The sequence below is a fragment of the Dendrobium catenatum genome, unplaced genomic scaffold (genome assembly GCF_001605985.2).
Source record: "Dendrobium catenatum unplaced genomic scaffold, ASM160598v2 fragScaff_scaffold_1639, whole genome shotgun sequence".
Taxonomy (NCBI): domain Eukaryota; kingdom Viridiplantae; phylum Streptophyta; class Magnoliopsida; order Asparagales; family Orchidaceae; genus Dendrobium; species Dendrobium catenatum.
Genome location: NW_021320101.1, coordinates 222,124 through 239,955, shown reverse-complemented (window position 1 = coordinate 239,955; position 17,832 = coordinate 222,124). Strand labels below are relative to the sequence as shown.

The 17,832-nt window shown below is 36.4% G+C and overlaps 1 protein-coding gene across 1 annotated transcript; it reads left to right on the top strand.

Moving 5' to 3' along the window:
• The first annotated feature begins 11,347 nt into the window (after positions 1-11,347).
• LOC110110607 (putative glucuronosyltransferase PGSIP8) lies at positions 11,348-16,697 on the top strand. The gene is made up of 5 exons (XM_020842181.2): positions 11,348-11,921; positions 13,853-14,111; positions 15,008-15,209; positions 15,566-15,713; positions 15,806-16,697. The coding sequence occupies exons 1-5, from the start codon at positions 11,647-11,649 to the stop codon at positions 16,347-16,349; spliced, it is 1,428 nt and encodes a 475-aa protein (XP_020697840.1). The 5' UTR covers positions 11,348-11,646; the 3' UTR covers positions 16,350-16,697.
• The last annotated feature ends 1,135 nt before the right edge of the window (positions 16,698-17,832 follow it).

Sequence of the window (17,832 nt, the reverse complement as noted above, 5' to 3'; positions counted from 1 at the left end):
AGTAAGGGTGCTAAATCTTTGGTTACTTTCCTCGTTTTAGTGATTCGTTATGATGGAAACTCTTGGTTCACCTCTTGTTGAGGTTCCTATTTTTGTTCTTTCAAAGGATGCTTTGATTGCTCATTTAACTGGTAATACGAGGGATTCAGAAGTTGTGCATGGTGACTAGTTATATGATGACCATTCCTCAGCTGCGAGGGACAATCTTAATGAGAAAGCCTTACACTCTAGTGAGAACTTTGATCTTAGTATCCTTCAAATTGCGGACGCTTGTTTGTTTACAAAGAAAAAAAAAGCATAAACAAAGGAAATCGAAGAAATGATCTCTCCATTTGGTTTAGGGCAGCTGCTGGTTTTATTTTTTCCTCTACTGTTGGTTGCAACCTGATTTAGTGTTTCTGATTATGTTTGGTTGGTGGTATTTCATCTTTCTATTTTTCAGTGCAATGATGAAGAGGCTTCTATGTGCTAACTCCTTCCCTTGCATGATGGCAACCTTGATGGTCTTTCCTCCTTGCGGTTTGCATTTTGGTTTATTTAGGCTTCTGCTGTGTTGCCTCCAATGGAAGGCCCTTGCTTTGCTTGGAGCTGGGTGTGCGAGGCCTCATACCTAAGTCCGATGGGCACTCGCCCTTTTCCTAACTTTATTTTTCTCATTTTCACCTTCTTCCCTTTGAGGTTGTTTCTCTTATTGGTGATTTTTTTTTTCTTCGTAACCCTGTTGTTTTCGTGGGGTCCTGATTGTATCCTCTTTTATTTTTAATGAATTTTTATTTCTAAAAAAAAAGGACAAGTGGGTTGGCCATGTTGAACATTTTTTTGTTGCTTGCTATCAGCCAATCATGGTGTTTAAAAAGTTTTATGATAAAATTATTCCTAGCTTGAAGCCCATGTTCAATTTTAAAAAATTATACAGACATTCGATTCACTAATTGGCATCGATATTAGTTCATATTCTCAAGAAGACGAGTTAATTACTGCCAAATAGTCGCCAATTTTCATTGATGGTAAGATATGACATGCTCAATGTTCTATAGTGAATGATCTAATCATTGAAAATTTAATATGCTAATTCTATTTCGCTAAAGGAGTTAAAGAACTTTGAGTTGACATTGGTTCTCCAAATAAGACTTCATCATTGATGATAGTCGACGATGCAACATCATTGTTGAGCCACCATCATTGGATGCTTTGCACAACCATCACCGTACTTAGGTTTCATTTAGGACGACTTTCTTACTGTTTCTTGAAGCAGTTATTTAGTTAAAAATATGCTTTAAGAAGTAGTAAAAAAGTCATCTCAAACTAAGCCTTAATCTATTTGGCCAATGTTGTGATCATTCAATAATTCTTTTATTTTAGTTATATATATACATCTATTATTGATAAAAGAAGGGATATTCTACCCTAATTATGTATAAAGGTCAAACTATCCCACATAAAATCTACAAATAAACTCAATTTTAATCAATTTATAAATCTAAAATATCCAAAAACATATATATATTATAGAGTTTTAATATTATTTGAAACTTCTTATCGGTCATCACCACGCTCTATTTGTCCAAGTTTTCCCCTTCCTTATCAAGTCATCCAAGTCCTCTCCTAAAAAGAGAACAAATATATTGATCATCTTACGTACAATAATCACCGACAGACATCAGCAAATGCCCTTCTCTTATGCTTGTGGGGCCATAACATCAAACAAATATCAAGCAATATCTCCTAACAATATCTCTTGAGATTTTACAATTAATCGGTATCTAACTAGCGATAACTACCATCATCAAACTCAAGACATTCAATAACATCCAATTTCTATCATCTAATGTTCCTTTCATTGGAGAAATCGTTACATGCAGTCACCAGATGGTCCAGAGACGAATCAGGGTGTGTCACGTCGCCTCAATACACAACAAAAAGTGATGTGACACTTCCTGATTCATTTTTGGATGATGTTCGGTGACCGCACATAATAATTTCACCTTTTATCGACATTTATCAACTTACAAAATTAGATTCTCATATTTTAATTCATTATCATCCAACTCTTTGCCTTGGTCAAAATTTTCCACATTAGGGCATTGAAGAATATTACATAGGATAGAGGAACTTACCCAGTCAAAAGACTAGCTAAACTAGCTACAAACCGAGTCCCTCGAACAAGCACCCTCTGTGCCATCAGACACCAATACTGTGAAAGCTACTAATTGACTGTTTCTTTAAACTAATGTGGGCCAACTTTTATCAAAGTTGTTCTACCTTCCATCTTCGGCAACCGAAAGCGGTTAACAGGTTAGGCTCGAATTCTTAGCAGGTCGGATTAGGGTTAACTTTTTCACATGTTAAACAGGTTGGGTTTGGAATGAATTGAATCGTATCAGAATAATTTTGGGTTAAACTAAACCCTATCCATCAACGCCAACTCATTTTGATACCCAAAATATGCCCTCAATATATTTTATCAAAACTAGTAAATTAATAAGATATGTGATGTATTAAATAAAATAGTAATGATGCGAATTTAGAAATGATACCTCATCGAAAATTGTTTTGACTGAGTCATCAAAAATTGCTTTGACCGAGCACGAATCTCGAGGCATATTAAAATTGGAAATTTTTAAAATTAAATTCATTATCATATGAATTCTAATTTCAGCAAACTTATAGGCAAACTGAAGACGAACCTAACGATACCAAAATCGGTCTAACCCAAGCCCAAATGGTTCCAAATAGGGGGCTTGAACCACATTTGAAAGAGTCAAAGCATTATTTGGATGACAAAATGATACTCAAATATGTCATGCTTATAGTCAAATCGAGCGGCTTGGCGGGACGAATCAAACAGACCCAATATCACTAAATTCCGAAATCAATAAGGCACTTAAACAGTTGAAAAACTCTCTATGATCGGGAAATCATTATAAGCCATCCGATGAAGAACTCCGAACTCGCCCCGGATCATTTCTATATTTATAGGGTGTGTCACTCATGAAAAATCTATAAATAGATTCCTACTCTCTACATGAAGGAGACCTTTAGCTGGGGATTGAGAGGGCTTTGAAGCTTCAAGAGCTCTAGCACCACCGCCCGACCACCAACCGTCATAGGACTTTAGCCTGACCTTCGTCGAACCACCGCCCGGCCGTCGGCCGCCTCCATACCGCCTAGCTGTCGTCGGACTTTAGCCCGACCTTCATCGGACCATCGCACGGCCGCTGACCATCGCCGTACTTTAGCTTGACTGTCGATGGACCACAACCCAGCTGCTAACCGTCGCCCGACCTTCGTCGGACCACCGCCCGGTCACTGACATGCGTCAGACTTCTGCTTGGCTGCCGATTGCCGTCAGACTTTAGCCTGACCATCGTCAGACCACTGACCGGTTGGTGACCACCGCCAAACTTCTGTCCAACCTTTGTCAGATCATTCATTGTCAACTGAACTTCTGTACAAACGCCATCAGACTTTCGCCCGACCGTCACTAGACTTTCACCTAGCTGTCCAAACTACTGTAATTTGACCACCTCTAAATCGAGGGATGGGTCAACCCTTATAATTCACTCAAGTTTAGTTGAATCTTTTCACATGAGCGAGGCCCCATAGTTTTTCCCTCTTTTGTCTTTTCATATAAAAAGATCGGTTTTTTTATTTTTCTCTTTCTATTTGTGTGTTGGATTACTTGGATATTCATACATCGCTAAGACGAAAAGTTTACTCACTCTAACGTCGCGAATCTTCTAGCCTGCAACAAGAAATTATAAGAAATAACTTTATAAAATAGATGTACACCGTCTTTTACAAACACTTCGGTTTAAAATGTTTTATGACACTTTTTAATTTATTTTATGAAGGAAATAGTATTTAATATATAAATAAAATTGTATGTTTCACAATTAATTACATTAATATTTTAGCTTTAAATAATATAAGAGACCCTTTTTCTAATCTTAATGCATATTTAAGAATTTTCAGAAAATAGCCCCATTTCCACCACCCAGCTGCCAACCGTCGCCCGACCTTCGTCGGACGTCCCGGTCGCTGACAGACGTCAAACTTCTGTTTGGCTGCCGATTGCCGTCATACTTTAGCCCGACCATCGCAGACCACCGACCGGTTGGTGACCGCAGCCGAACTTCTACCCAACCTTTGTCGTATCGGTCATTGTCAACTGAACTTTTGCACAAACGCCATCGGACTTTTTCCCTACCGTCGCTAGACTTTCACCTAGCTATCCAAACTATTGTAATTTGACCAGCTCTAAATCGAGGAATGGGTCAATCCTTCTAATTCACTCTAAGTTTAGTGGAATCTTTTCATCGGGGCGAGGCCCCATAGTTTTTCCCTCTTCTGGCTTTTCACGTAAAAAAATCGGGTCTTTTACTTCTCTCTTTATGTTTGTGTGTTGGATATTCATGCATCGTTAAAATGAAAAATTTACTCACTCTACCGCCTCGAATCTTCTAGCCTGCAACAAGATATGAAAGAAAAAGTTAATAATAATTTTTTATTTTTGAAATAGATGTATAGTATATTTTACAATCACTTCGGTTTAAAATGTTTTTATGACACTTTTTAATTTATTTTATGAAGGAAATAGTACTTAATATATAAATAAAATTGTATGTTTCACAATTAATTACATTAATATTTTAGCTTTAAATAATATAAGAGCCCCTTTTTCTAATCTGAATGTATATTTAAGAATTTTCAGAAAATAGCCCCATTTAATTTAGGATTAAAGAAACAGGAACTTAAAAGGTCCGGCAATGGGTCCCACGGGATCGGCTTTCGGCGCGCCGGTGACGAGCTGACCGTCCGAAAGCTTTTCAAATCCGACGTGGCGGTCAAAGCCGAGTGGGAGCTGTGGGGCCACCACGTAGTTGCCGACGTATCGCGGAGAAGGATAGTGGGTGGAGCAATGAGTCCTTCTGCGTAATCAAATAGAGATATTTTTCTTCTTTTTTGTAAGAACGCGTCCTTCTTCTTTTGACCTCAGATATTTTCTTTGATTATTTCCATGAGAGCTGTCGCTCTTAATTAGCAAACTCTTGGAGATTATTGTCATTTACAATTGATTATTTATAATATTTTATTTTTTTTTATCAATATGAATATAGATATCATCCAATCATTTTGAAATGTTCAATTCCTCGAGAGGATAATCTTATGATCTTTCCTATTTTTATTTTATCTAATTTACTTTAAATACATATGCTAGAAAATTTATGATGATAAAAATAAAAGTTTGCATTTTAACTTTTATAAATACATGATAAACAGTTATATAAGGAGAGAATTGTGCACACGTGTTGATGTAGAAAATGCAGAAAGAAAAAATTCAGAGGGCCTTGGCCACTGATATGAGGACGTGTTTAAATCATTCATTTTCTTTTAATTAATTAGAGCAGGCAATAAAATAATATAAAGTTTAAATCATATATGATTATCTCTAATAGTGATGACTATTAAAGCAATGCCAATGTTCGATAGCTGGTAGCATATATCAATAGTTTGAGTGTGACGACAATCATTGATGGTCACCGAGGGGCATTTGCCTTATTTGCAAGTGTCAATAAATCATTATATTGACCGATGGGTGGCAGTGGATATCGAGCGTCAATGTTGGTCGTAGATATATCAGAATGAAGGATATAACAAATGTCAAATGCTGGTTTTGGGCGAAGATCATAATTCCATGATAGACTTGGGAAGACAATATTGTGCATCTTACTTAAGGGGGTGAAAATAGTAGTTTTGATTGGCATAACACTAGAGAACGCTTATTGAATAATCTAAATGAGGGTTGAAGCTATGAAATTTTCACGTAAATTTAAAAGTTTACACTCCTAAATTTATCTTGAATGTGTAAAAATAAAGCCTATCCACTTAAGGGGGGCATCTTCATCTTTTTTTTATCAAGATCCTCCATATCGAAGATTGGATGAACCAAATCACCCCCTCTTCATGCTAAAGAGTGGTTTGGTGATTCCAACCCTGAGTTGATCTAATGGGCTCACCTACTTTAGTGTCGACTTGAATAATGATTACGATAATATAATGGTGGTGATTTGCCTTTCATCGGCAAATCACCCCCTCTTCATATTAAAGAGTGATATGATGATTTTAACCTATAGTTGATCTGACGAGCTCGCCCAAATTAGTGTCGACTTGAACACTGATTACAATAGTATAATGGTGGTCATGCCTTTGATGGAAAAACACATTATACCTCTTCAAATTTCTTGATGCAAATAAGCAAAATAGAATCGATAAATCAATGATCTGATAGGTTGATTGCTTTGAATGAAATGTGAAACATAGTTCTTATTTTAATGTCATAAAAATATGATGACAATTGATTGCAACTTGAATTAATTTACTTGTCTCTATAAGAGCAATTCAATACCATTGATGATTCACAAGAACTTAATCTTGGTTGGTAAATCAAAAAAATAATGATGAACCTCATTTATATGGAGAAATTTTCGAATGATACCCAAATTTAATAAATATCCACCAATTTCATGAATTATAGAATTATAATGAATTAAAAAAATTATGAAATAAGACAAAAGTGAACTTGAAGGATTCTCATCATATATATCTTAAAACAACCAAAATATTATTCAATCATGATCAAGTCCAAAAATAGACAAGACTTTCTAAGAGATGAACAAATAATATCACACCATAGGTGAAACAATTTATGCAACATTGAAAAAAAAATCAAATTCTATTAAATACCTAGCCCTATGCTTACTATTAAAGCTGCTAAAATTCAATTCCATCCTTCTTGGAAAGCCAAATCTTTGGCTCTTTGGTCTCTTCCTCTCTTGTGATCAATCAAATCAATTTTAAATTCTTTTCTTTCACACTCTGGTGCAAGTTTAGCATTTACAAAGTCAAAAAAATTGCTTAATCATACAAAAATTTAAAAAAATGAGCATAATCATCAACACAAATAGCTAAGGTCATGGTAGTTGTACTTCATTATGACTTGTATGACTAACTAAGGCTTTCGTTTGGGACTGTTTTCTTTCTGCTTCTTAAAGCAGCTTTCTAGTATAAAAAAATTTATTTTTGTACTAATAAGCTGCTTTAAGAAGCAAAAAGAAAGCCGTCCCAAACAGAGCCTAAGTAATGAATCAAGTAATGGGTCAAATTGTTTTATCAGTTTAGATTTTTTGGCACTATTTTTATTGCTTTTTAAAACGGGATTTTAGTACAAAAGTTAATTTTTTTGTACTAAAACTCCGTTTTAAAAAACAATGAAAAAGCTATCTCAAATGAAATCTTAGAATTCATGCTACGGTGTAGTTAAATTTAAACTTTTTCTATATGCAGCTCATCATGATCTGCCTTAATTGGCTCATAAGTAAACAAAAAAAAAAAAGAAAAAAATTTTGCCTGTTGAATTGGTCCACTCATCATAAAAATTTTTACACCAATTCAAAAATCGCATTTCCTTTATTATAAATATTAATTTATTGTTTGCTAAGAAAACATTAAATCATTGAATGCAACAGCTAGCAGCTAGCTAATAGTTAGTAATGCATTAAATTATAAACATGTAATTAAAATTAATTACAGTAGTTTGTGCCTTCCTTCCACCTAATTCCTCAAGACGGCAGATATGGACAATTTGTTGGATCATTTTATGCGTATTTACAAGGTAATTAAGAGTAGATTAATTTGATATTTTCCATAGAATCGTTCCTCTAAACTCCCTACATTGATCTGGTCAAATGCTACACATCCCACAATCATTGATTAGATTGAGACACTATTATTGACATTTAGGCTTCGTTTGGGATGACTTTCTTAAAGCTTCTTAAAACAACTTTTTAACATAAAAATTTAAATTTTTGTATTAGAAAGTTATTTTAAGAAGTAGTTAGAAAGCCGTCCCAAACTAGGAATTAATTGAAAAAAAAAAAACATTGGACATTTGCGTCATTAAGGCAAACTCATACACATATCACATACACAAGCTTCGAATATAGGATCTCTTAATTAGTAGTCAAAGCTCACAACCAAAAGATCAAGATGAGTTGCATATTTTAATTGAATATGTACGTGAATTTATGCCTAACGTTACTCGAGATCTTGTCATTTTGTTGTGTGCACAATGATGTTCATTAATCTTAGAATTATGGCCTACTTCTTGGTTGGCTTTTCTTAGCTTTATTAATGATGCATGACTAACCCTCTCTCGTGATTGGTGTTTGGGCATTCTATGGCTAATGATTGAGCACTTAATGTTATTTGGTTTTTAGGTCTGCTTTGATAAGAAGAACATATAAGTTATACTCCTTATACATAAGTCGGCTCACGTGTAGTTGCATTTCACACTATCTCTGTTGTAATGGCAGAGCATCTTTACCTCACTACCATTTGATCTCTGCTATGATGATCATCACCCTTGCTTTTGTATTTAACTACTTTATATATACTGCTTACTGTAGCTGCTGCAAGTATGCAGGAAAGTAATGAAGGAGACCAAGAGTTTTCTCCAAGCTCTATTCTCTGGTTCTGTTTTTAGCTGCTTCTTCTTGTGTGTGCTAATTAACCTTGTGTTGTGCAGCTGAAGGTTGATTATCTTCTTCATGCTTTTGGGGTTTACTATTATTTTGCATGGATATTATTTTTCTTCTTAGTTGGAATGTGTATTGTGGGTATATACTTCTTTTTTATGTGGTTTTTATACGAGAATTTTAGAAAGGTAAAAATAGAGGGCTTTGTTGAGATGGTGAGCATATCATTCATCCTGATTTATAGATTTCAACATCAAAAGAAGACCACTATTTATTACCTTAGATATAAAAATAGTCCAAGAATGAGATTTATGGGGTTAACCCAACTCAGAGATGTATGTCGTATCTTGCTGATGAGTTTATTTTTAATATTTGAATGTTTTAATAGCTCTATAATCTGTAGTTCATTAAAATAAATATTGAAAGAGAAACTAAAACATTCTAAACTATATATTGGGATTTGTCTATCACAACTGAACATGATAGGGCATGTCCTAATTAGGTTGGGTTATGACAACGGGCGAGTCATTATTTCTTGAGTAATCAATCTATTGATGGGTCATGAGATTGGTTGTAGGATTTTGATGCTAAGACATTATATGAATGGGGCTTTATGCTATTTTGCTTGATCGACTTTCATACCCATTAGATTAGACAATGTGGGAGGTTTTAATGCAAACAAAACAACAATTAAGAGGAGAAAGACCCACATGACATAGAAAATACGTTGGCCCATAATATAGATATATTAGCAGACAAAATTTTAAAGGGATTTTTACATACATAACACTTCAAACTATCCTAAATACATATTCAACACCCAAAGTTTTATATTTACATACATACCACTCAAATACACTCATTTCATCTAAATTACTACTCCGTCTAAACGCCGTGAATAGCCCACCCGACTCTGGCTTTCGCGCGTGAAATCCCTTATTCTTCGTCGCAGGAGCGTCTCCCCGACCTTGCCCTTGCCGCGCCAAAACCAATCGAGAAGATCTCCATTCGCCTCTTCCTCACTCGAACAGGTACTCAGTTTGAGCTTCTACTTTTGGCGTTTCTCCAATCCTAGGCATTCATTTTGAGAGAGGATCATGGAGCTCGCCGTGTATTTTTGTCTACTCCATTTCTTATTTGCTATTGAGATCTAAAGTTTAGATTGGAGCTTCCAGCTAAGGTAACGACCTTCATCAAGAATGGTGTAATAGGTTGTGTAGAGATTATGGTTTGAATGTTTCTTCTTAATTTTTATTTTCGTTTTGAATTTTTGTTTTTCCTGGAGGTTTGCAATCGAAACAGCATAGGGTTTCAAAGGATGGTTGCTTCCATGAGGATTCTTCTCAGATCTTGGAGATTGGAGTTCAGGAATTGAAAAAATGTTATGTTTATGTGATTATCCCTCTATTGCTTTGATAGAAGGGGATGAAATTCTGAAATCATTAAGTTCTTGGTCTAAAGATTCTTTGCCTAAGATTTCTAACTATAACAACAACAACATCAAGCCTTTATCCCATTACGTGGGGTCGGCTACATGAATCCTTTTTCTCCATTATGTCCTATTAAAAGTCAAATTCTCATTTAAATCTAATAAATGAAGGTCATTCCTAATATTTTCTAATCAAGTTTTTTTAGTTCTACCCCTACCTTTATTAACACAAGTCAAATCTAATACCTCTACTCACCTAATCGGGTCATTGGAAAGCCGCCTTTTTATGTGACCAAACCATCTAAGGCGGCTCTCTCTAATCTTATCTTCTACTGGAGCTACTCCAACCTTTTCATGTATATGCTTATTTCGTATCTTATCTCTAAGGGTAAAGCCACTCATCCACCTGAACATCCTCATCTCTACCACACTTAACTTAGTATTATGCTTCTCTTTTAATGGCCAACATTCGGCACCATAAAGCATTGCAAGCCTCACTACCATCTTATTGAATTTCCCCTTAAGTTTGAGGGGTACATTTCTATCACATAACAAGCCCGATGCATTCCTCCACTTCAACCATCCAACTAGAATTCTGCTGATAATATCCTCATATATTTCACCATCACTCTGAACAATAGATTCAAGATATCTAAAACATGTTCTCTTATTAATGACTTGATCGCCCAAAGTCACAATCCCCTCACTAGGTCTATTACTACTAAAATTACACTCCATATATTCTGTTTTAGATCTACTCAAGCGAAAACCTTTAGACTCTAAAGTTGGCCTCCATAATTCAAGTTTATCTTCAACTCCCTCTCTAGTCTTATCAACAAGAAGAATATCATCAGGAAAAAGCATACACCAAGGTACATCCTCTTGCAAATGTCTAGTGAGAACATCCATGATTAAAACAAAAAGATATGAGCTTAAGACTGATCCTTGATATAAGCCAACCAAAATAGGGAAAATGTAAAGTTATTAGCCGTTATAAATTTATATTAAAACATTTTTAAACTTTATATAAAGTTATAAACTAATAATTTATTACTTATGTGCATATTTTCTAAATTTATTTATTTATGCGCATATCCGTAATTTTCATATAATATTAAGTCTTACTAACCAAGTAACCATGCCACATATTTCAACCGTCCTCGCATGAAATATGAAATTCTACGTAGTGCGACGCGGTCGCAGCGTGCAACGGCCCAGCTAAGAGAGCCGCGCCGCTGAGCATGAAGACGCCGAGCCGAACCTTATTTTCCTATTTAATTATGTTTTATTTATATTTTATATCCCCCGGCTTTAAAAAAATAAAAAATAAATTGTCGCTCCCTCTGCTATATATGCATCCATCACATTTCACAAAGCAAATCCCTGCTAAAGTTTTAGGGCACTACTCGGTCACCATTTCGCTTAGGAGTCCCGAAGAAAAGTCGCGCACTTTCTTCTTATATCTCCTCCGTTGAATTTCCGACCATTGCCCAGGCCATGATCGCCGGCCAGAGACGATCGGACTCTCAGAACGCTGTGGATGAGATTTCGAGGTGAAACGCGGGAGATCCTGGAATGCGAGTGCGGAGAGGTGCCTGAGAAGGAGATCCGATCTTTGGTAGCTCAGAACTGCTATTCCTGTTGTATTTGCTTCTTTTTGGGAAATTAGGACTTAGGATTATGGAGCAGCGGCGGTGGGGATTTGTCTTGCCGATGTTGCTGATTTTGGTGGTGCTCACGTGGACCACGGCGGCAGAGGACGCGGCGCTGGGGTTGGTAGCCGTAGGGGCGAAGCGCCATGCGTACGCGGCTATGATGTACATGGGGACGCCACGGGATTACGAGTTCTATGTTGCAACCAGGGTGATGATGAGATCCCTCTCTAAGCTTAGGGTTGATGCCGATCTTGTCGTCATTGCTTCCGATGATGTACCGATTGAATGGGTCCAGGCGATGTACGTTTCTTCTCCCTTTGTTGTTGTTAAAATATTTTCTTCATCTTTCTAAGTAATGTGCCCTGCGGATTCTGTTGATTATGCTAGGATTTTCCCCCCTTTCTTAAGCGAGAAGAGAAAAATAATGAAGTTTCAACTCCGCATCTATAGGCGGAGGAACCGGTGACATGAATAGTTATCGAATTTTATTCTTTTAAAGCAAAAAAAAAAGTAAAACTATGAAATTTAATCAAGCGGTTGATATCGTACGAGTCGACCGGCCGGTCCGAGCTGGATGACTTCTGATTAATTTGTTTTCTTTATATTCTATTTTTCCGGGTTAGTTTTTTAGATTTAGCAAATTGTTTACCCAAAAAAAAAGATTTAGCAAATTATTTCCGAAGAAGACGACGAATTGCTACAGGAGATACTATATTTACTTCTTTCTACCCTAGCATGCTGCGGTTCCTCCCTGCATTTTTTTTGGTAATTTTATCCATGCATATATTGAGATTTTTTACTTTGGGATTCAAGATATTTCCTTCTTGCTCATCTATAGCTTCCAGATTCTGTAGTTTTTCACTTTAGTCCATTTCTTTAGACCTTAGAAAGCAAAAACACGTCTTTTTGGGTGGACTATGTTTCCTTTAGTTATTTGTTTGCTTGTTTTGTTCTTTCTCAATAACAAACTTGTTTACATTTGTTTTGTTATTGCATTCTCACTGGAGCCGATTTGATTGTTTTTCTCCATTATTCTGTTTCTTTCTAAATTAAAGGAAATTCCTGGGAGCAGTAGAAAGCTGGAGTTAAGTCGTCGGCTCGTCGCTACCATGTGAACGAACGACTTTTTAGGAAGTCCTTGTCCATAGCGCTAGCAGATGAACCGGCCTAAATTGTGGCCCCCCATCTTTTCTGATGAGCCTTAAATTGCTTTAGTAAAATTAAAATGTTTTGCTTTGGTCTTTCCGTTCTTCAATAAAGAGGATGATGCTAGTGCAAACTTCTTTCTTTGATTTTTTTTTTCACAATCTTTTTCAGGGAATCTCCTACAAATAAAAAAACAATAGAATATTGAATTAGGATCTATAAAAATATAACCGTCTGCATCTGCATTTGATACAGTTTTTCATCTGGAAAATTTTACCTTTCTGTTTCACCTTGAAACTTTGAGAAACTCAGTCATAAAGTCGTGCTTGAATTGGGCTTAGATTGTATTACCCGAACTTTTACTAGCCAGGACTCATCGGAGGCCTATTTCTTCCTATCGCCAAGTTGTTTTCAGCCATAAGAAAGTATTTACTATGCATTAGCTAGTACTTGTTTGCTGAATAGGTCAATATTCAAATCTTTACACTGTATGGTGTGCATTTACATTGAAGAAATACTTGACTCATGCGATGTGACCTGTTGCCAGAAGAAGGCGTTTAACTTGGTTGTTTTAAGAAATGAGATAAGCTGAATCAGCAAGTGACGATGCATCGCTTTTTTTTCTTTCTATATAAATGCTAAGTGGTTGGCAATGCGAGTTTTGACATGAATAAAAAAGCTTAGCTAAGGCTGACCTGGTCGATCCCTATTAGGGAAATTTACATACATACCACTTTATTTCATGCTATTTGTATATCTAACAATCAAAACATTAATATTACATGTCTATCACACCCATATACAATTTTAATATCAAATATAGTACTCCTATAATTCATTTCTACCATTCATATCATCCTATAAACTTTAATATTTCATTCCATGCACCCAAATTTGTTCTATGGGAGTATCAAATTTGTAAAATCCATGACATTTACTATTTGTTGTTTAATTCCTTTTGGAACTGCATTCTCATTCTTATTAGCTTCACTGAAGTTTGAAGTGATCATATTGGTGACATTGGTACTCCCGTAATCCCATTCACTGGCTGAGAAATTTATTTAGGTTTTATATTGTGCAAACAGGAAAGAGGAAGACAAGGTAAAAGTGGTGACAGTAGAGAACTTGAAGAACCCATATGAGCAGCAAAAGAACTTCAACGTTAGATTCAAACTGACACTAAACAAGCTTTATGCCTGGAGCTTGGTGGATTATGACCGAGTTGTCATGTTGGATTCTGACAATTTATTCCTTCAAGGCACGGATGAACTCTTTCAGTGCGGCCAATTCTGTGCTGTCTTCATAAACCCTTGTATCTTCCATACCGGTCTCTTTGTCCTTCAGGTACAGCTGCTACATTTATGTCTTGTTTAAGTGAAATAATTGAATTATTTTTCATGACACTGAATGTACTTTCTCATCTAATAGTTTTCATCGACATATCTTAGCTTTTGTTTTGTTTAGCAAAAACGATTTGCTAGGTTTCATTAAGTTTGTTGTATTTGTAAGTGAAATGCTGAATGCAGATCCCTAAAGTTTTTTTTATCCGGGCTTCTTCTTCTTCTTATTTCATCTGGCCATGTTCTGGCTTCTCACATGTTTAATTTATGTAAGCTGCTGAATTTTTTTTTTATGACTATAATATTACTTTGCTGCTAAAGCATGTTGGTTTTTTTTTTTCTTATATCATATCAAGTGTATAAAAGCTTTTTGTTTTAGAGTTTTCACTTGTTTAACTGGGAGAGTCAATACTTCTTTTTAACAAGGAGATACACTTAACCGAAGCAAACCCTTGCACATAGTATGAAGATATCAATTACATTTACATTGTTTTCTATATTATAGTAAAATAAGTTAATAAAAGGAAAAATCTGTTAATGATAACAAAATGTAATTTCAAATTACGTCTGTCTTTAGATGTAATGAAGAGAACGTTGGTGCAATTCTATGAAATTAGGGATGAGAGCTATCATTATTAGCTTATGCATAATAACTTATTTGGCTGTAGTAATTTTAAAGAAAGATTTTTTCCATGATAAAGATTTTTATTTTTGTTTAACATATGGATGATTTATTTTTAGTACTATAGTGGTTCCCAATTAAACTTGCTTTGGAGATGCAATCATAGACCCAATGTTAGGCTTTGTGAAGTTTCACAGATAAATTGTGCTTACTATATTTGAAGCACGAGAAAAAGAGTTGTAATGATTCTCACTACAATATTCATTTTGAACCTGCAGCCTTCTATGAATGTATTTAAAGACATGCTTCATGAGTTGCAAGTAGGCCGTAGTAATCCTGATGGTGCAGATCAGGGCTTCCTTGCCAGTTACTTCCCAGATTTGCTTGACAGGCCAATGTTCCATCCACCCGTCAATGATACAAAGCTTGTTGGCACCTACCGCCTTCCTCTGGGATATCAAATGGATGCTTCATATTACTGTAAGGCCTCCTTTTCATCTGATTCTATTTTGAATTTTACAAACATGTCCTTCCATCACTACAAAGTACTTGAAATCCACCCGCCGCAGCTTAGCTTATGTGGGGGGAGCTCGGCTGGGCAAAAAAGTCCAGGTCCCGGGCTCGAATCCCATAGGCGGCTGTGACAGTCTTAAGTGTTGGCCTGGATAAATTAGTGTGGGTTGTCTGTTAGGTTGACCGAGGTTTACTCGCCGCAAAGCGGAGGGGTTCCTCATCACAAAACAAAAAGTACTTGAAATTCTATTGTTACCTTCATCTATTAAGGTGGATGCGATCATGATCAATCAATCAATCATACGGGTTGTTTTCCTTTCTAGATCTCAAGCTTCGCTGGAGCATTCCATGTGGTCCTAACAGCGTTATAACATTCCCGAGCGCACCTTGGTTCAAGCCTTGGTACTGGTGGTCCTGGCCAGTTCTGCCGCTGGGGCTTTCATGGCACGAGCAGCGGCGAAAGAACCTCGGGTATGATGATTTTCACCATAAAAAAAATGCTAGTTATTTCTGCTGCATCAACAGCTAATGCCATCTTCTTTCGTCCCACTGTAAACAAACAGGTATACCGCAGAGCTTCCTATCATGCTTATCCAGGCTGCAATATACCTTGGAATAATAGTCATCACCCGTCTGGCTCGCCCAAATCTGTCAAAATTGTGCTATAACCGGAGGCCAGAGAAGAGCCTTGCCTTCATTCATTCCATGCTGAAGGTGGTGGTTCTATGGTCAATAATAGCTACATACACAGTTCCCTTCTTCCTCATACCCAGAACCATCCATCCTATTCTTGGCTGGTCGCTCTATTTGCTCGGTGCCGCAGCTATTGCTTCCATTGCCATCAACTCGTTCCTCCTCGCCCCGCTCCCAGTCTTAACTCCTTGGTTCGCAATCCTCGCCGCCCTCGGTGTAATGGCAAATCCATGGTACTCTGATGGTGTGGTCAGGGCTCTTGCAGTTTTTGCATTTGCCTTCTGCTGCGCACCCTTATTATGGATCCAGTTGTCAAAGGTTATGACCAATCTCCAGATGCTGATCGACAGGGAAGCCTTCTTCCCCAGATTGGGTGAATCCTCACAAATGTCAGAATTCAACAAACTATATTGAAAAAAACTTCTGAAAAATGTTTTAGTTGAAATGAAACATTAAATATCTCAATTCGTTCAAATGATTTTGGCTATTAGAGCTTTTGTGCAGTTTACTGATGCTGGGCAGAGTTAACAGTGCTTATGTAGATGAGAGGGAAATGGATATTTTTTTGCTTTGGTTGCCTGTTTTTGCCCATCGGAAATGCAAAGCTGTTATTCTTTTGATACCTTTCGCTTTTATTAGCAGCTTAGTATTTGTATATTGTTCCTGATTTGGAGTTGGAAGCTTCTGCTGTAAAAAGATTAGCCATCTTGATTGGAGGCATTGAGATTGATTAGGCTAATAATATGTTATTCAATTGATCTATTTTGTTTGAAAACATTGAGAATTGCTTCCCACGTTCGTTGGATATTTGGATTATTTAACGGTCATCAAAGACAGTCGTGTGGATCTAAATGCTAACTTATTAGCCTAATTTGTGTTGACTAAAATGTTGCCAGCAAGTTTTGCAAGACTTTTCTGGCCTGGGTTCTTACAGCTGTAGAAGGTGGAGAGAGAATTGGATGCTGTGTGCCCCTTGCTTTCTTCTCGCTTGTACTTCATAGGATTAATTATTTTGTGTGGACGGAGAATGCCATCCGGAGATTAATCAGATGCGGCTCAGTAATGCTCGGTATCGAGACTCGGTACCGTTGATGTGGCGCATTCTGATTGGTCTCCGGATGATATTCTGCATCCGTCCGATCTCCGCACAAAATAATTTCTTGCTTTATAGAGTTGAGGCATATATAACTCATATAAGTATCTTCAGAAAAATCAAAATTAGATTTTTTTTTTTTTTTTTTTTTTTTTTAGTAATGCTCGGTATCGAGACTCGGTACCGTTGATGTGGCGCATTCTGATTGGTCTCCGGATGATATTCTGCATCCGTCCGATCTCCGCACAAAATAATTTCTTGCTTTATAGAGTTGAGGCATATATAACTCATATAAGTATCTTCAGAAAAATCAAAATTAGATTTTTTTTTTTTTTTTTTTGTTATTTAGTAAACAATAACTAAGGTTCCTTCAGCTCTATTTTTATTTTAATTATATATATATATAGTTTTCTTTAAGTAGTTAAGGGCTCATATTTTGGTTGTTTCAAGGTAAAATAAAAAATAAAAAAATGCTCGTTTTCTCTGCAAATTATACAACAACATCAAGCTTTCTTTCTTAACATAAGTTAAATCTAATACCTCTACTCTCCTAACCGGGTCATTGGAAGGCCGCCGTTTTATGTGACCAAACCATCTAAGGCGACTCTCTCTAATCTTATCTTCTACTGGAGCTACTCCAACCTTTTCGCGTATATGCTCATTTCGTATCCTATCTCTAAGGATAAAGCCACTCATCCCCCTGAGCATCCTCATCTCTGTCACACTTAACTTAGTATTATGCTTCTCTTTTAATGGCCAACATTCGGCACCATAAAGCATTGCAAGCCTCACTACCATCTTATA

Bases quoted from the DNA above. Each gene is read 5' to 3' on its own strand.
- LOC110110607 (XM_020842181.2), top strand. From the start codon at position 11,647: ATGGAGCAGCGGCGGTGGGGATTTGTCTTGCCGATGTTGCTGATTTTG. The intron at 14,112-15,007 runs GTACAGCTGCTA...TTGAACCTGCAG, and splicing joins CCGGTCTCTTTGTCCTTCAG to CCTTCTATGAATGTATTTAA. The intron at 15,714-15,805 runs GTATGATGATTT...GTAAACAAACAG, and splicing joins CAGCGGCGAAAGAACCTCGG to GTATACCGCAGAGCTTCCTA.